The sequence below is a fragment of the Sinocyclocheilus rhinocerous genome, unplaced genomic scaffold (genome assembly GCF_001515625.1).
Source record: "Sinocyclocheilus rhinocerous isolate Xijiao unplaced genomic scaffold, SAMN03320098_v1.1 scaffold148, whole genome shotgun sequence".
NCBI classification, from domain to species: domain Eukaryota; kingdom Metazoa; phylum Chordata; class Actinopteri; order Cypriniformes; family Cyprinidae; genus Sinocyclocheilus; species Sinocyclocheilus rhinocerous.
This window is the reverse complement of record NW_015653472.1, coordinates 3,740,685-3,759,648: the sequence shown is the minus strand read 5'-3', so window position 1 is coordinate 3,759,648 and position 18,964 is coordinate 3,740,685. Positions and strand designations below refer to the sequence as shown.

The 18,964-nt window shown below is 35.6% G+C and overlaps 2 protein-coding genes and 1 long non-coding RNA gene across 7 annotated transcripts in view; 2 read left to right on the top strand and 1 right to left on the bottom strand.

Annotated features, from left to right (window-relative positions):
• The first annotated feature begins 118 nt into the window (after positions 1-118).
• LOC107716093 (complement C1q-like protein 4) lies at positions 119-12,187 on the top strand. Its single transcript, XM_016522416.1, has 3 exons — positions 119-243; positions 766-1,436; positions 11,201-12,187. Exons 2-3 carry the CDS (start codon positions 894-896, stop codon positions 11,378-11,380), a joined length of 723 nt encoding a protein of 240 aa, XP_016377902.1. The 5' UTR covers positions 119-243; positions 766-893; the 3' UTR covers positions 11,381-12,187.
• Positions 12,188-14,657: 2,470 nt separating this feature from the next.
• On the top strand, positions 14,658-15,391 carry LOC107716222 (uncharacterized). The gene is made up of 2 exons (XR_001637177.1): positions 14,658-14,748; positions 15,044-15,391. It is a non-coding gene; the product is annotated as an uncharacterized LOC107716222 (long non-coding RNA).
• The window catches only part of LOC107716221 (myosin light polypeptide 6), an 11,945-nt gene continuing 8,030 nt past the window's right edge, over positions 15,050-18,964 (bottom strand). For 2 of the 5 annotated variants that reach the window (XM_016522599.1, XM_016522600.1), the window contains exons 3-7: positions 17,964-18,107; positions 17,170-17,343; positions 16,907-16,984; positions 16,605-16,647; positions 15,050-15,487 (exon numbers count right to left, since the gene is read on the bottom strand). In XM_016522599.1, coding sequence (XP_016378085.1) covers positions 16,619-16,647; positions 16,907-16,984; positions 17,170-17,343; positions 17,964-18,107 — 425 coding nt within the window. In that variant the 3' untranslated portion in view covers positions 15,050-15,487; positions 16,605-16,618. The remainder of the gene's footprint in view (positions 15,488-16,604; positions 16,648-16,906; positions 16,985-17,169; positions 17,344-17,963; positions 18,108-18,964) is intronic. The other 3 variants (XM_016522602.1, XM_016522601.1, XM_016522603.1) reach the window with 3 other exon arrangements.

Sequence of the window (18,964 nt, the reverse complement as noted above, 5' to 3'; positions counted from 1 at the left end):
TGTCTTTTTGTGTTTTTCCTCCTCTAGTTCTGTTTCTGTGGAATTTTCCCTGCCCCGCCAGAGCGACTACGGGGGTCTTCCATATATCCCTTAAAAAACAAATAATAATAATATTTTGAAGGATCAATACATTGTGGCTCATCAGGTTTTGATGCAGGGCGTTGGACAAATTTCATTGTGTGGGATCAGTTTATTTTGAAACGTGGAACATTGGATGACAGATTGTTTTGGCACATCTTTTAGGTATTTGGTTGGACTTGATTTGAATTTTGTTTTGCAAGCAGATAACTTTGTGATTTCGTCTAGCCTCTCATGAACTGAATTTTGCAATTGCTCAATTGCACATCTTTTGTTAGGTGGACAGGAATTTTGAAGTGGAAAAACCAAAAACAGTTCATTTTTGTTCACTTAATGCAAAAGAAAACCTCAAAGCATCTTCTGTGTATTGAAAATTCATTGTATATTTAATGTTAACAAACAAGGGGATGAATGAAAAGATCTGTTTTGCTATTTACAAGGAAATTCCAACACTTTAAAAACACCATATTGCATTATATTGCTAGTGTTCCCATATAATAGGTGACCATAAGCTGTGTGTTCCCGTAATCATCTTTCTTAATCATTTTTTTCCGTGCCACACCTTTCTGTTGCAGCCTCCACTGTTCCTTTTCATTCTTCTCCTCACTGGCCTTATTCCTCTATAGATATCTGTGGCTCTTTGGCTGTTATTTTGTACCCCAACATACATTTGCTTTCACACTTTAGCGAGTTTTTCTCCACCTTTCACGCTGGCGGGCACCATTCCATCTAAAGGAGAGGAGGACTTTCTAACGCTTGCTGCCTCCCGGCTCAGTCGTCGCAAGCGTGTCATAGGAGCAGCCGTGGGTGTGGCCATGGTTCTGATTCTCCTGGTCACCATCCCTTTACTGGTCCACACCACTAAAGGAGGAGGAGCCGGCAACGCAGGAAGCCATTATGAAATGCTAGGAAGTTGTCGGATGGTTTGTGACCCCTACACCACATCTCATGGCCAGGAGTTAACGGCTGTTTCACCCGCACCTCCTGATTTTCCAAACCGGAAAGGGAAATCTGGGTATCGGGGACCTCCGGGAATCCCAGGACCACCTGGTCCACGAGGACCACCTGGAGAGCCTGGAAAGCCAGGTCCACAAGGGCCCCCAGGTCCTGGGCCTGGTGGTTACGTGCCGTCATTCTACAGCCCTAAGGTTGCGTTTTACGCAGGCCTGCGCAAGCAACATGAAGGCACTGATGTGCTCAAGTTTGATGATGTGGTGACCAATGTTGGCAACTACTATGAGCCCAGCACTGGAAAATTTACATGCCCTCTACCTGGTATCTACTTCTTCACATACCATGTCCTGATGAAAGGAGGAGATGGGACCAGTATGTGGGCAGACCTCAAGAAGAACGGACAGGTAAGAATTTATCATTGTTTGTGGTTGAAATGAAATCTTTGGCTCAAGGATAATTCACCCAAAAATGAAAAATGCTGTAATCATTTACTCACCATTTACAATTCCAAACCTGTATGACTTTCTTACTTCTGCAGCACAAAATGAAGATATTTTGAAGAATGTTTCAACTGATTGGTCCATACAATGGAAGTCAGTGGGGTCCAAAACAACACTGAATCTCACTGATTTTCATTGTAGAGACAAAAAACATGAGACATTTATCAGAATATCATCTTTGTGTTCTACAGAAGAAAAAACATGCATACAGGTGTGTAATGACATGAGTGTGAGTAAATGATTAAAGAATTACATTTTGGTGGCTTCATTATAGACATTATGTGTGCAGTCAAATGTAGGAAGTAGTTTCTTCTTTCCTCAGTTCACTATATTGAGCTTCACCACTAAGGTCAACTTCATTTAGAGGAGTCAGAATAGTTGGATTATGAGCTTTTTTTCTTATTAAAATTCCTATTAAATTATATAATTGATTACCATCGCACTAAATAACATGGAAGCAAATTGGACGCAGATGTATTGTTTTGCAAGGCTGACCAGGAGAAGACTAAAAGGAAAATTGTGACATTAATATCCTATCTGTTTGTCCAAACTATCTCAGTTGCATTGCCATATGTTTTGACAATTTAATAACATCATATTTACAAATCACTCATCACCTAAAAATATGTCATACGACTCAGCAGCCAGAGCTGTCATGGTGTGGTCTACTGCCAGTTAAATAATGAATGTACAAAAAATGAAGTTTCCACATTTAGTCATTCATTGATTCATTGACATTAATTAAAGTCTGAAGGCAGGAAATGAGCAAGACAGGAAAAGGTTTATCTGTAGAGTTTTTAAGTGACTGTATGACCTTTGTATATCAAGACACACTCTTGGACCTTTTTATTTGACAGGCAATCGTAACATATTCTTTTATGAACAGTTTCACCCAAGCACACTATAAATGTTTATTTGTATTTCACTGTGCAATGAAAGCCTGGTGTTATGTTGTAAAAAAAACAAAAGAAACAAAACTCTGGTTTAATATAGTGGACCACCTGTAAAATTGATTAGAGACATAGTAGATTAAATTGGTCTGACCTGTACAGTTTTGTATTGTCATGCAAGTCTGCTTCCTCTGTTAAATCATTCATAACTCTTAGATTGAATCCCCTGCATGCTATACGTGCCCCCTTCTATTGCATGTTCATTGATTGCTCATTAATTATCTTTTCGGTCCACTCAATTACGTCCATTTCGAGCACATCAGGTGGCACTGCTTCACTCCTCTGTAGGACCAGAAATGTAATAGAGACATGTGTGGGTTAACTGCTCACTACACCAAATAAACTGCAAATGGAATGACACTTCCCCAAGCACCTAAAATACAGTTAGCAGTCCATTTGTGATGCTCCATTTTTGTAGCCTTTAAGATTTTAAAGAGCTCATAGGATGCTGATTTGTGCAGTTACCTATGGACAGTACAGAGCATGTAAAAGTGAAAAGGATGCTAGATTTTTTTGACAGATGCTGAGAGACTGGAATTCTCAGATGTGTCATCTGAAAGCAGACAATGGTCCGTTGGGATTAGGAGGTTTATGTTAATTTGTAAAAGGTTATTTTTGAATGCTGACAAAATGATGTTCAAACAGCCATGTCTATTGAATATTATAGGCCAATTTCCGAAACACAGAGTTCACAGAAATTCAAAGGCTTTGGAGTGGAGAATCACCATTGTGCAGTTTTACTCATGAATGGATGTAGACTCTTCTTCGAATATACATATAAGGGTGTTTCTTCAACTAAAACACTATTAGGTAAAATTTTGTGTTATAGCTTATGAAGCAGCTTCATGATTATTCGTTAAGAGATCACAATTTCAATTCAAAATCCCATGCGGAAAAAAAACTGTGCCACAGATAGCTGTCCTTTCAGATTTCACTACACCAGTAGGTGGCAACAAGTGATTATGAGTGACTCATTGAATCACTCATTTCAACTGATTCATTTAAAAACGTTGATTCATTCAGAAATAAAACAAGTAACAATCTTTAGGAGCAAGTTAAACAATTATTTAGTTCAGATTAATAAACATTTGTAGTGTTTCAGTGGTCTGCATATTACCTTAAAATGCAGAATATTTTATGTAAACTTTTACTATAGGCAATTTTTGATTTACATATTTGTGTACATATTTTGATTCACATACTTCTTTTTGTTTATTTTTTTTAATAGACTTAAGAAAAGATATCTTTTTGTTAGGATTTTTCACTGAAATAATCTTTTTCTTCAGAATCATAAAATAATGATAATCTGTATTATTAGAAAAAAAAATTGCAATTAATTTTTTATTTAAAAAAATTCTAATGCCTTTATGTATAGAGTTTATTGCTTTACCCTTGGCCAGATCCAGATGTTTTCAACATTAAAATATGAAAATCCATCCTAAAAATATTATGTTTTTAGAACTATGACCTAAAATAAGATTGATAATTTTAATGCTTATATTTTATATTGAACATTGTTAGTAGACAAATGAATTAAACTAGTGAGAAAAGTGTGTTTTAAGGGAATTAAATTTTTAAAAGCCCACATCAATAAAAGTGAAGAAACACTCACAAATATGTAATTTTACAGGAGAAACTGTAAAGGAACAAGACCAAAATAGAAAAAATAAGCAGTGAAATATATCATAGTTTTTATCCTTCATCTTGAAAACAAGTTTTGAGACAGTCATCTCACATCTTCATTGTTGTGGCCATGTTCAGTATGGCACCCCAGTGGGCAGCTCACAAGCTCAAGTGCACAAGTGAATTGTGAGACAGACTGAGAGAAGGACGCAAGGGTAGCCATGACAGTTAAGAGTATGGCAGAATCACCCAGGCTGGTTGACAGAAAGATCAAGGAAGGAAAGGAAGATAGATGGCTTAATAGAAAGCTGCAGACAGTGGGCAGAGAGACGAGACTTCTGGGAGGCTTGTACGCATGGACAAAAATGAATACAGAGCCACAGACAGATGGAGAAGCACCAAACATGTCATGGTTTGACAGGTTAACAAGGCATCTTAAAGATAAAAAGACTGGATCCTGACATTAGCATTTGTTTGCTAATAATGACTGTCTGTGAATGTTAGGGTGCTAATTAAGAGAAAAAAAGTATCTCAGGTATCCTCTAGAGTGTGGCATGCATGTTTCCGTACCTGGTTGCAGGCCCGTGTGACCATCTGGCTGATCATTGTCTGTGCAGTGGTTTTGACAGATAGTGAAAGCTGGTCTCTTGATACCGACTGGTGCCATTGTGATGGTCTGCTCGTTGTCGGACCTCAGACGTGTGAGGCTAAAGTGTCCCAGGAGTGTGGTGAGAGTGTCACTGTTGAATGATTGTGAGTTAGCACCCTTTGGTACCACCTGAAATGGAAATGATGTAGGTGGTAATCATAGAAAGGTCACAGGTCAGCAGGACTGAAAACTAAAGAATCTTTGATATCATTTAAATCTGTCTTATAGGGATGATGATTCAATTACAGGACTTTTTCTTGATTTTAGAGAGAACGTTTTTAAAAAAACAATAGATTATATTCAATTTTCATTATGTTTCTTTAATAACTTTTTTCCTATATATAATTTTTTTAAAGGTCAAAATTTGACTTAACTATTTTGGGTGTCACACACCCAGACTTTTTGACTTTCCCTCTGTTTTACAATTTCTACAAGTTAATTAGAATTTGTAATTAAATTGAATTAAAATTTTTAATTGACAATGCCAATAACTGTTTTATTGACAGTGTACACTATATATATAAAAAAAGAAATATATAACATTATATATTTGAATATATAATATATACATTATAACACATATCATTTGTTACATCATTTTAGAAAAAAAAAGAGGCTTTCGAAACAATGTCAGATTTGTTTATGGTGGAAATGAGATGTGACAAGAAAATTTAATTAAGAAACAATCCATTTCTGTTTATTTATTTTTTTTAAATAAATTTAAAACATGTCACTAACTAAAGAGTGACCCTTATTTCACTGCCTTTTTGTTTATGTTTAGTAATTTTTTTTGTTTATCTGTACTTAAACTGTACCAATATATCATAGTAGATGAATATGTCATTTTTTGTTACAATAATTCATTTGTTGAGTTACAGATGGAAAGGATTAGTGGTGTGATCATAATAGTGGCCTCTTCAATATTTAATGAGGTCATCTTCATTTTTCTTGTAATTAATTTGGTATATTGCCCACTGAAGGAGATTCATAATGAAATTTCATCATTGTGCATTTAGCCACTGTATCACAGCATCTGCTACAACCGAAGGGAACAGATTTTTTTTTTTTTTTGCAAGAACAGATTTTTACTTGTCAGATCCCATCCCAGTGTCGTTAGGGTCAAAAATCGCACATCATTTAATAATAACTTCTAATTTTTATTCTGTATAAGTCCTCTGCTGAAGGAATAACTGCATAAAGGTCTATAAACATATGGAGAGATTTGTTAAAAGGATTTGATGCTGCTAGCGTTATTGGTGGCGCTTTTATCGAGCTTGTAGAATTATGGTTTGTTTGCCTTAATGCTACTGCGAGTCAAAATATGACACCAGGGTCATACATCATCTCTGATTTAGCATCTACATGCTTCTTCCTCATCATTAACGTGCTGTGAGCTGTTAATCTTTTAATTTATGGTCCCTCAGCTTCGATGTAGGTTCCCAAACCTTAGTCTGAACCTCTGTTCAAAGTAGACTAATCTACACTCTGTCCTTTCTGTTGCTTAATCGTTCCACCATTTCTTTTTCCCCTTTTTCACCTGTCACACGCTCTTTTAATAGACCTCCAAAAGGTCGAGCTCTTTTACACGCTAGTGTTAAAAATGCCATCGTCTGTCTGTTAATGACCAGTACCTGCTCTAATAAATGTCTCCCAGTGCAGTGACATGTACATAGTCCGGTAGAAATATAATGAGTGTCTTTGGTCATCTCTAATTGTGGTGATCTCTAATTGCGCGCCTTTTAATTGACCATATGCACGGAGCGTTCTTTAGAACTTCCGCATAAATAAACCAGCTCATAAACTTCCGGTGAAGTGTCATTTGATGTTGTGGTATATATAGGTAGAGACTCTTGAGACCCTCACAGAAATCTCTCCTGCCTCGTTCTTGTCAGAAACTAAGAAACAAATTAATTGCAACACTGTAAATAATGATAACTGCTGACAACTAAACACTATCGTTACTGTTTAGGCTAATGTTAGCTAGCTAGCGATGCTATCTCGTAAACGACACCATATTAATAATCAATAACTTACCTTCATAGTCTTGAACACATTTTTAAAACACTTATAATATTTTAAAACCTTTATTATTTCTCAACTCTACAGCTGTGCAGTAAAATTCACTTTAAAGTTTCACTTTTCATTCATAAAGATGACATGAAAAAATTTGCCAAAAATGTCTCCTGGCGGAAAACAAAGACTTTTAAGATGAAATTACAATGAAATTACCGTTATAACCAGTAGATGACAGCAGAGGATCACTCATTAGCTCAGTTGCCATTTCAACTCCCTAGTTTTTTTCACGTCTTGCTTTTGGATTTATTATGAAATTACTATTAGAACAAATATTATAACAAAGTCTCATGTCATTTAAAAAAAATAAAAATAAGCCCAGACACCAACAGCCTAGAAGGGTAAATTATTTAAATACTTAACTAATTAACTATAAATTAAAGTTCAATTATTAATGGTATAACAATTAAATAATAATCCATTAAATATTTTTAAATATTTTTAAATTTAATTTAAAAACTACATTTTTAAGTTTTATTTTTAACTAGAAGCTGCTAAATATATTCAGCCAACAGATTTGTTACTGCTGTAGTTTGTTACTCTGAACTTATTCTGAATCACTTAATGCACAGCTCTGAGCGGATTCACTCACTTAATTTTTTACGCTCACGTTCATTCCACAGAGGTCATTCCTGTAACTGTACACGTGGATGTTTGGTCCTCTTATACAAACAAAACTTTTCTTTATATTTTGAATGGATTATGTAGAGAAACCGAGCAAAGGGGCGCTCCCGTTATAGCACAGTTGATTTTGACAGTTTACCGGAAATGTAATGTTCTTTTTAGCAGCATCATATGACCCCTTTAAGTCATTGTGTCATTGCAGTAAAAATAATTCAGATGTGACATACTTTGTCGTGTACTATAAAGAAAATATAATTGTTGCACTAGTTGGTATTCAGTCACGCATACCAATGACAGCATTCATTCACCAACTCAATATTTAGATTATTGAAGCGAAGAAAGGTCTTAAAGGGTCTTTGCCGGATGTCTGCTAATTAAAGTGACCGCTCGCGTTGTCGTATCGAACACAGGGGTATGCCGGAGGGAGAAACTGCCCCTTTGCCCACTTAACCAAAATAATGAGGAGAATGACTGTAGATCACTGTAGTGTGGGTGTTAGATCTGGATGTGGATTTTTTTTTTTATGTGAGATATAGTTGGAATAGGGGTTTCTCCAGGGACTGGCAACCCAACACAACTGTTTGATGCAGACTGAACAGGGACAAGCCAAAAATGCTGTTCACATCAACACATCAACACAATGAATATCTTCAGGTGAAATAATATGATTGTTTACACATCTAAACGTCCAGCCATATTAGAGTTTGCCATGACTGATATATATTCTAAATGATATTGACACAATAACTTAATCAGTTATTAGATGTTTAATATAACTACAGATCTATATTGTGCTCAGATAAAGGGCACCATTTGCTGAGTTGTTTAAAAGTAGGACCCAACAACAGTACTCAGAGGTTGGGTAACCTATTTATTTATTTAAATATATTTGTGACCATTTAAATAGCAACAATTGCATTAGTAGTAGTATATTCATTGTGATTTTATTAATAGATTTAATTTAACTATTATAATTAAAGTAATAAATAATATTTGTAATAATACCTATTATTATTGTTGTTACAATAAAAAAGAAAATATATGTGACAATTTAAATAGCAAAAATTATTATTATTATTATAACTCATGATTTTATTAATATATTTAATTTATTATTTAATTATTATAATTAATATGATCAATAATAATTACTATTATTCTGATGAATAAAACATCTTTCATTATGATGTTTTGACTACTACTGTTATTAATAATATTCACAGTTAATGTTATGCTTTTTATTGTCGTAAAATAAAATAAATATTTTAAAACTCAGTTCTCATGATGAACACTTAAAATAACCAATGTAAATCCAATATTGGTTGATCACTGGTCATTACTTAGTCACTGGTCATTTACTGGTTTCTTTTCTTTTTTTTTTTGCAAATAGAGTCCATTTTGAAGCTGCATGTCTCTACACATGCTTGTGAAAACGTGCAAGGGTATTTTTCAAATTGCAAATGACAAATATCTATCACTGCTCTGCAAAATACATTTAAAACTGATATATTTGTCCTACAGTGCTGCATTTTAAACCTCCCTAACATCATTATACAGATTGGTATTCAATAAAGCATCTAAATGGCGGTAGTCTCCACTCAGGACATTGTGCAGACGTTGACAGTATCGTGATGGTAATGGAGTGGGGCTATTAGATTACAGATATGGGAAGGAGTTTATCTCGGTCTGGGGTCAGTGTGTTTTATATGGGCTGTGGTTGTGGGTGTTTCTCAGGGTAATAACACACCCGATAAAACAAGAGGCATTTGAGTGAGTGATGGCATGTTATATGAGGATGTTTACTGACACCATGCATATCATTGTATTTTTTTCCTAGGATAGACTCGCTCCATATATTTAGGAAACCTGATAGAGATTGAGTGGCTATAATACGACTGAGCAAAATGCCTGACAATCACTGTCTGTCATCTGACACCTGTCTTCTAAAACATTACGCTGTTTTTCTTTTTAGAATACTTGAGCTAAGATACTAAAAAATGATGATAAAATATCACACGGCTAATGTCTAAATTGTATTGCAAGGATATGAAACTTTAATGCAGTATATTTGTATCTGTTTTATCACAGGTATTGGTCCTTTTTAATTGCATCTTTATGCAGGAATGTACGTCTGTCTGACCACATGACTAATCTCAATTTAAAATGTTAACAAACAAGTTTCAGATCCACTGCTGGGAGTCAATACGGCTGATCTCTCAAGCAGAATTTAAATGAGTTCAAGTCTCCAGTAAACAGTCTCATTGCGGTTTGCATGATACGTGCGCTTGTGATTAAATTCTACAGGTCAATATGAGGAAGGGATATAGTACAGATTTAGCATCACCTATATAGGTCTAGCTACACGATCCTACAGTAGATAAATAGGAGAGACTGAGTGTGACTGCTTTCTCAATTGAGGTGGAGGTCAGCAGGCTATCTGCAGCCCCATCCATTTAACCCGACCAGCCCTTGTCAGAGTATCATTTAATAATGACTCCATTACACTGCCATAGAGAGGATAAAACAAGGCCTCTTTCATGCAAGAGAGCATCTGTATGTAGAGATATGGTTATAGCGCAGTATTTTCCAACCTTTTTTTACACCTTCACAGCACCAATTTATCAACATTTACCAGAAATGTGTTCCTTTTAAATCATATGATACATAATTTCATTTAGCTTTATTATTAATATATAATGTTAATATATAATCCATATTAATTAGTTTAATAGTTTAATATAATAATTAATTAAACTATCTATCTATCTATCTATCTATCTATCTATCTTAGTTCTGTAGAACAAAACAAAATCTTAACAACCTGGAAATGGTTTTATAGTGGTTTCTGCCATTATTGTAAAAAAGCATATAATCTGTAATGTGAAAAAAAAAAATCTAACTATTTTTTTCTTTCCCTAAAAAGGAACTGGAAAGATCATGAAATCAATTATAATTCCTTATTTTAGTCTATTAATTTAATTTAAAAATGTGTAATTATTATGTTTATTATTTTTAATAATAAAATATTTTTAATTATTTAAAAAAAATTTATATATTTTTTTCTCTCTTCTTTAATTAAAAAAAATCTTTCCAAGCTGGAAATTGTTATGGTGTTTTTTTAACTTATTTAAAAATGCATATGGAGTCTGAAGAAAAAAAAATGAACATTTTTTTCCTACAAAGAAGAAGGAAAGTCCTTGAAATCAATTACGATTCATTATTTTTGTCTGTTAATTAAATGTTTTACATTAAAAAAAATTTTTTTATTATTATTAATATGACATAACTTTTATATCAAATTATTCATTTGTGCTAATATTAAATTGTGTCTATTAAGTTCTACAGGTTTAACAAATCCAAATTTTTCCAAGCTCAAAATGGTGTTATAGTGGTTTCTGTATTTATTTTAAAAACATCAAAAAACATACTTATTAATTTCTCCTTTCATATATGATAATGAAAAAGTCACCGAATGCAGTCTGTGCTTATTTATAATAAATTTCACTGTCAGAAGTTGTTGCGTCATTTTAAAAGCTCCAAATGTCACACTTCATGATGTTGTGCTTTAGTCATATTTTGCTGTTTAGTCTAATGATCATCACTAAATGATTATAAATATTTTTAGTGCTTCGTCTACATTTCAGTATCATTCAAGTGTACTGGAATATTGGGAATCTAATCTGTAAATTGTTGCGATCTGCTCTGTGTCCTTCCTCTAACCATGGCTTCATTTCTCCCATGTGTGACAGGTGAGGGCCAGCGCTATCGCCCAGGACGCTGATCAGAATTATGACTACGCCTCCAACAGTGTGATCCTGCATTTAGACGTAGGAGATGAGGTCTGTGTGCAGCTGGACGGAGGGAAAGTCCACGGAGGAAACACCAACAAATACAGCACGTTCTCTGGTTTCCTCATCTATGCTGACTGACCTGCTCATGATGCTACTCAAATGTACTGTGTATGAACACACACACACTCACACACACTCATACAGTTACGTACACACACCGAACAGGCTTGAAAGAAATAGACATGGTTTATACGGAGCAGAAGGGCTTGACAGACATAACCGCAACCAATTCCTTTCATAAGGCAAGAGAATATGTGACACACTGTTTGTATGTGTGTAAATTATAACTATCATACATTATACACTACTCCCAAACTTAAATTAAAATGCATATAAATATATGTCTATATATCTATCCTGGACAGTGACACACTCATATTTTCATGTGTACTTGTTAGTGTACTTGTCTCCATTGTGTGTGTCAATCAAAACCAGATATTCAAACTCACTAGTCAACATGCTTCATGGTGAACTGAGCTGCATTTACACATGGCTGGACCTGAAAGAAAATCAGTGCGTAATTGTAATTTTCACTCACTAGACGGAGCCGTAGCGCAATACGGGCATGTATATATGCGTGCACACACGTCACAGGGCTAGTGATTAATCTAAGTCTTCTTGTTCAATTTATTTGACTTAAAGTGACTGCTTTGGTTGTCTGTGTGGAATTGGAAATATGGCTAATGCACGTGGACACACAGGAGTGTAATTACACACAATGGCTCACTACAACCAGATAGATAGATCTCCAATCAGTCTAAAGAATATGAGCCAGACCAGAACATTGATGTATTGATTTAGGCTAATAAGACTCTTGACTATTCAAATTTAACCAAATACAATGTTTTAATCACACAAATAAATGAAATGATTTCATGCTTTTTAAAGGGGAGGATGTTGTTCCCTTCTGTGTAAGTCTGATAAAAGAGATTACAATATAAAACTCTACTCTGGTTTGAAATCAAAATCAAAATGTTACACTTGACAAGGAAGTATAAATTTTATATCATATCAGCATTATGTTACAGAATTATTTACACAGAAATTGTAGATTTACTGATTTTCAATTTAAGATAAAATAGGCAAGCAAAATTCTAAGAAATTAATTTAATTTCTGGCCACTAAAAGAGAATATATTTCAAATGTAGCATTTCTACATCACATTTAAGAGAAGGAACATGGTGGTCAATACACTTGCACAGTGATCAATGAGTTTGTATGTATTATATTTTAGAATATGTTTTTATAGAAGTTACACATTTATAAATCAAGCTCTATACATTTTTCTGTGATATCAAGCCCAGTAAGGTTGCTATTTCATGAGAAATCTCATCAAATAAAAAAGGCCAAAGGTTTGAATGATAAATCTGAAAAACTGTGTCCCTAAACATTTTAAATTGGAATTTTAATACAGATTCATAACCTGTATTGATACATTTTTCTAAGAAATACAGCATGAAGGAGTTGTTGATCCAAGTCGTGCCATGTGCAAATACACTGATACAAATAACATGTCAAAACACCAAAAACATTCCCTATTCATAAACAATTCAATAATAAATAATATTCAAATATCTCTGCCTCATTTTTATGTCACATTTGTACAGCTGACTATACAAAAACCTTGCAACATGTTAGGTGAATACTAAAATAACAATATATATATATATAAATATGGCAAACATTATTTCTGTCATGTATATTCTTTACTACAATCATTTAAGAAAAAAAAGTTTACCAGACAGTTCTATTAATGAAAATTCAGTGTCTTGGAGAGACAAAAAAGAAAAGAAAAACAAGAACAACGACATGAACAATACTAGGATTCTACCTGTGCATGTCAGGGCTAAAACGAAGAGAGAAAACTTTAATTAAAAGCGATAGGTAATGACATTCCGGCCTTAAGGCTTTGGTGAATCTGTAGCCTGTGGGAATGTGTGGGGGATCTCAGTGTGTCCGTGGCCAGCCTCCTCGTGTCATGTATATTCTTTACTACAATCATTTAAGAAAAAAAAGTTTACCAGACAGTTCTATTAATGAAAATTCAGTGTCTTGGAGAGACAAAAAAGAAAAGAAAAACAAGAACAACGACATGAACAATACTAGGATTCTACCTGTGCATGTCATGGCTAAAACGAAGAGAGAAAACTTTAATTAAAAGCGATAGGTAATGACAATCCGGCCTTGAGGCTTTGGTGAATCTGTAGCCTGTGGGAATGTGTGGGGGATCTCAGTGTGTCCGTGGCCAGCCTCCTCACGCTCTCCTGCCAGATTCCAGTTGAAAGTTAATTGGACGGGGAGAGGTCTGAGGCGGCCTGCGCTGAGGCCCATTAGTGATTCCCCTGTTGAATGCAGAGCCACGAGGATCACAGACTCACAAATAGGCAGATTAAAATAATCAATACACTTCACTTGCCTCCAACACATTCGCACAAGTGCGCACAGAAACAGACATGCATGCACATCCACACAAATCCGCGCAAAATGAATTCAGTAATTAGTGGAGGACCTATTCACCACTGGTCTATGATACTTGGCTCTCACTCGGAGAGTGTGTGCCGTCTAATGAGGGGGGAATAGTTCTGACTGCTGCCGAGCGGAGAGAGAGAAAAGGTCAGTGAGCTGTTGATGGGCTCCTCTCGGCACACAATGCATCATGGGGTATTTCAGCACACCCAAACAAACCCTCAGATTACATCTTATATGATGTTCTTTTACCTATAAAAAAAGCATGACTTTTTTTCAATAGAGATATACGATCAGATACAGAGATATATATGACAGTAATACAGACAGACACTTGCAAAGCCTTTACAAACTATACATGTCATTATACAAATAAATAGATGGTTATTAAGAGACAGCATTACGAAAACCACTAAATTTGATTAAAAAAATAGGATTATTACAATTATTAATAAAAGTTTTATAAATTTTAATATATTTTAATAATTTTTTTCTGTGATGGCAGAGCGATATTTTCAGCAGTCATTACTACGGTCTTCAGTCTCACATGATTCTTCAGAAATTATTCTAATATGCTGATTTGGTGATCAATAAACATTTTTATTATTTTTATGGAAACAGTGATATCTCTTTTTTTCAAGATTCTTTGATGAATAGAAAGTTTTAAAGAATTCAAGATTTATTAAAAAAAAAGTCACTTTTGATTTCAACAAGTTCAGCTTTCATCAAAGTGTAAGAACACTGCCATCTATCTGCAAACAGGAGAGAGGCAACTTCAACTGCACTCAAAGCTCTGTACATTTAGGGAACATATTACAACCATTTTTTTTACAATCTTTAAAACAAGACTCTGGAAGAATCTGAAATTAAGACAAACAAGTAGTGTCTGTTTAAAATGTACTTTATTGGACAGTGACAACATTCCAAGTTAATTAAAATGTTATTGCATTTCCGATTCATAATTTCTCAATTTGAAAAAGGTAACTTATTCTGAAAAGGCCAAAAATAAAAGTCTGGCCAGACACGACATTTCTACTACAGCACAGTCCAGCAGAGATGCCTTTACAAAATATATAATTTTTATAATAATAATAGCATCCAAATGCCCTTCACATAACCTCATCGACCCTTGAAAAATTGCCTTTAGCCTGCGACTTTTGCTGTAGTTGGAAGCCTTTCCCCAGTTGTACTCGTTCATAAGTGGTGAGAAACAGGGTGAGAGCAAGATCATGGCTAGCTCCTACTAAACCACCAGCTCAAAGATATTTGAAAAAGGTAACTTATTCTGAAAAGGCCAAAAATAAAAGTCTGGCCAGACACGACATTTCTACTACAGCACAGTCCAGCAGAGATGCCTGAGGATACACTGGATATTGCATACACACTGCTAATGTCTTGCATCGAGAGGTTTTATTGCAGACCAGTCGGCACACAAGAGATCTTTTTCATATCGCTTAATGGTTTGAATACCACAGGACAGGAGGTGGACCTCTTGGAGAGTCATATGGGAACTTAAAGAAGATAAAGGCACTTCTAATAATAATAATACCCAAATGAGTGCAAACACAAGCGAAGGACTGGAGCCATTAAGCAAATGAAGGTGACGGAATGAATAGGAAAAAAACAAAATGCATATAAAGAAATTATTACATATAAAATAAGACAAACAAATGAGTTGTGGCCTTTATCTTCAACCGCTCATGACCATGCGGACGAGTTCTGTAGAAAAATAAAAAAATAAAACAAAGTTAGTTTCCAATTTGTGTCAAAAAGGGGATCGACCCCAACTACAGCACACAGTGTCAAAGAAGCTCCTTCTGGTTTTCCTCTACAGGGCAAGAGTGGAAACGGTTTTATAGCACAGCTACAGTAATGAGAGATCTTAGAGTTGAGCTATGGATCAGCCTCCATCAGGAAAAGGGTCAGAAAAGGTCAGCAAAAACAGCCAAATCACTGCAATTTGATTGGTTAGTTCATAATAAAAGCAACCACACTGCTTGGTGAGCACAGGGAGGGAGTGAGCTGATATCAAAAGACAAATCTAAGACTGAATGAAATGCTTTTCAAAGCGGTACACCCTGTTATGCTACAACCCTTGACATGCGCTCAAGTCTGAAGCAGTGCAGTCGCCCTTTCGCCTCTGAGAGCCGTCGCAGGGACGGCCACATGCAGAGAGCATGCTGCAGCCAGAGGAAAGGCTGCTGCAGAGATAGGGAAGAGTCCAACCATATGTCAAAACCTTCAAACTACATCCAACCAGGCTTTCTAGCTCTAGACGTCACATATTGCACAGCTACCCTGTGCATGTATATATTATGTTGAATGTAGCAAAATAATAAGGTGTAGACCAGTGGTTCTCAAACCTGTCCTGGAGTACCCTCAGCCCTGTACATTTTGTATGTCTCCCTCATCTATCACACCTGATTCAACTCATCAGCTCATTAGTGGAGACTGTAAGGCAGGGGTCTCCAAACTCGGTCCTGGAGGGCCGGTGTCCTATAGAGTTTAGCTCCAACCCCAATTAAACACACCTGAACAAGCTAATTAAGGTCTTACTAGGCATGCTAGAAACTTCCAGGCAGGTGTGTTGAGGCAAGTTGGAGCTAAACTCTGCAGGACACCGACTCTCCAGGACCGAGTTTGGAGACCCCTGCTGTAAGGTGTGTCAGATATAGGGAGACATACAAAATGTGCAGTGCTGGGGGTACTCCAGGACAGGTTTGAGAACCACTGGTGTGGACTATGCAATCACGCGCATCTGAGAGCTTTAACGAAAAAGCCTGGATGGATTGTTGCTTCACGTGTTATAAATGTTGAGGGCAGGAGGTAGACGTACACCCGAGACATCTCTCAGCCAGACATGATGTGGCGAACAAAGGCTGTGGAAGATCAGTTACAGTTACGGCATGCTTCAAGATCGGATTCTCGCTAAAAGAACTTGCATATGCATATAATGTTTTCTTCCATTGTGGTGCATAAACATAATACATTCATACAATCATGTAATTCCCAGCACAATGATCTATTTTGTATTCAAATGTACTTTTATTAAGGTGTGTACAGACAAACTACTAGGCTCGTAGAACAGTGAGTGCTCTCATCATGAACGTATATGCATAATCAAACTCAGTTATTTACCTTCGTAATTGATGCAACCATTAGCATCTTCGTGTCCGGCTAGAAGCGCTTCTACCTCCTCTTCGGTCATCTTCTCTCCTATAAAGAAAATAAATAAACCCATGTATATATGTTTCGCAATTAGAGCACTATACATATATATTTATATTATACGCAATTATACCAATACACCATAATGTTCAATTCAACCATGTCTAAATTCAGTGGCCTAGATGTGGAGGAGTGGGCTATAAATATCTTCTTGGGAGACCAGGCCGGCTTACCCAGTGTGGTGAGAACATGGCGGAGCTCAGCACCCATGACTGTGCCGTTGCCTTCCTTGTCAAATACTCTAAGCCCCTCCACAAAGTCCTCAAACGTGCCCTGGTCTTTGTTCTTAGCAATGGCCTGGAGCATGGGCAGGAACTGTTCGAAGTCCAGCAATTTATGGTTCATTTCTGAGGAACAAAGAAATCTTTAATCAGACAAGAAAGCATTTATTTCCATATTATCCAGGAAGAGAGAACTACTACTATAATTATCATAGTTAAGCAAAATATTACTTCTTACACAAATACAGGGCTTAAAAATAATGATGGGCTAATGTGAAAGAGTTTCGGGTCAGTTGAGATAACAGCCCAGTGCTGTTGTCACTACATGTTTTTATGCATTTAAACACCCTTTTCAATAGTTCAACAGTTCAGCCTTTCACTTCACAAAACCTTAACTGATAGACTGGAGTCACATGGATTATTGTGATGTTTTTAATCAGCTCTTTGAACTCTCATTCTGACGGCACCCATTCACTGCAGAGGATTCATTGGTGAGTAAGTGATGTAATCATTTTTTTTATAAATTAATATATGCCACTAAAAATAAAGTGTATATTTTTGTTGTGAGGTCAGAAAAATATTGGCAGGGCAAGCACAAATCTGAACAACCAGCCGAGCAGATAAAAATTCATACTGTTGAGCATTGAAATATCTTATTCTATAAAATACAGAAAGAGACCAGATAAGACATGATATTAAGGCAATGATTATACAGGTCAGCCATTATCCATAGTGTCTTGTCCTACCTTCTGCCTTTGGGTTGCCCAGGACTTTGAGAACCTCTGCATTAACGGGATTCTGACCCAGTGCGCGCATCACATCCCCACACTGACTATAGGTGATCTTCCCATCTCCCGTCCGGTCAAACAGAAGGAAGGCTTCTTTAAATTCTGCAGAGATCATTAAAGAAATTCTTGAAACAAAATGCTGGGAAACAAACAGATAACAGGAAAATGAGAAGGACAAAATACATGCATGAAAAAAAGAGAAACTGAAATAAACAGTGATGACAAATAAACATGGTTGATTTTAGTCAGCATGAAAAATAGGACAAGATATTATGCCTTTCATTGTAAAGATGTAATGACAGGCCATTCTCCTTTAAAGAATCTGACTTAAAGAGCCTAATGGATCAGCACAAAGAGAAATACTGCACCAGCCATCAATATTAATGCCACTATAGGCTATTTTCTGCAGTTCAGATAAATAGTGTTCATATCGATATCGGAATTATATCGTATCGACCGAAATTAAGAAATATATCGTGATATCAATTTTGGCCATATCGTCCAGCCCTAGTCTCTATTCAGGTTAGATGTGGCAAGCTAAATGACCACAGCAATCTTATCCATTCACATTAGGTCATTATATACCTCAGTACACAGACCTTTTGGTCAAGTTAAAAAGCTAGTGAAATATTCAAACACCCCAAAAAGCTAATTAAGCAGAACTTCAGGCAAACTTACTGGCACCAAACTACACCATTATTATTTAGTACACACTATCTACAAATACTTGATTCTGAACAGTCTTTTATGTATGTGTGTATATATATATATATATATATATATATATATATATATATATTGACCAAAAATAGGAAAGTACTGAAAAACTGAATGTTTTATTTATGCGTGTGTGTAAAACATTATATGTAGGCATGGGCCAGTATGAGATTTTGACAGTATGCTGAACACAATATATTGTTTTTGAGCAACATACAGAATATTAGGAACAGTAGAATTTG

Excerpts from the sequence above, each read along its gene's own strand:
- LOC107716093 (XM_016522416.1), top strand. The coding sequence starts at position 894 with ATGGTTCTGATTCTCCTGGTCACCATCCCTTTACTGGTCCACACCACT. Across the intron at positions 1,437-11,200 it reads ACCTCAAGAAGAACGGACAG|GTGAGGGCCAGCGCTATCGC; the intron begins GTAAGAATTTAT and ends CATGTGTGACAG.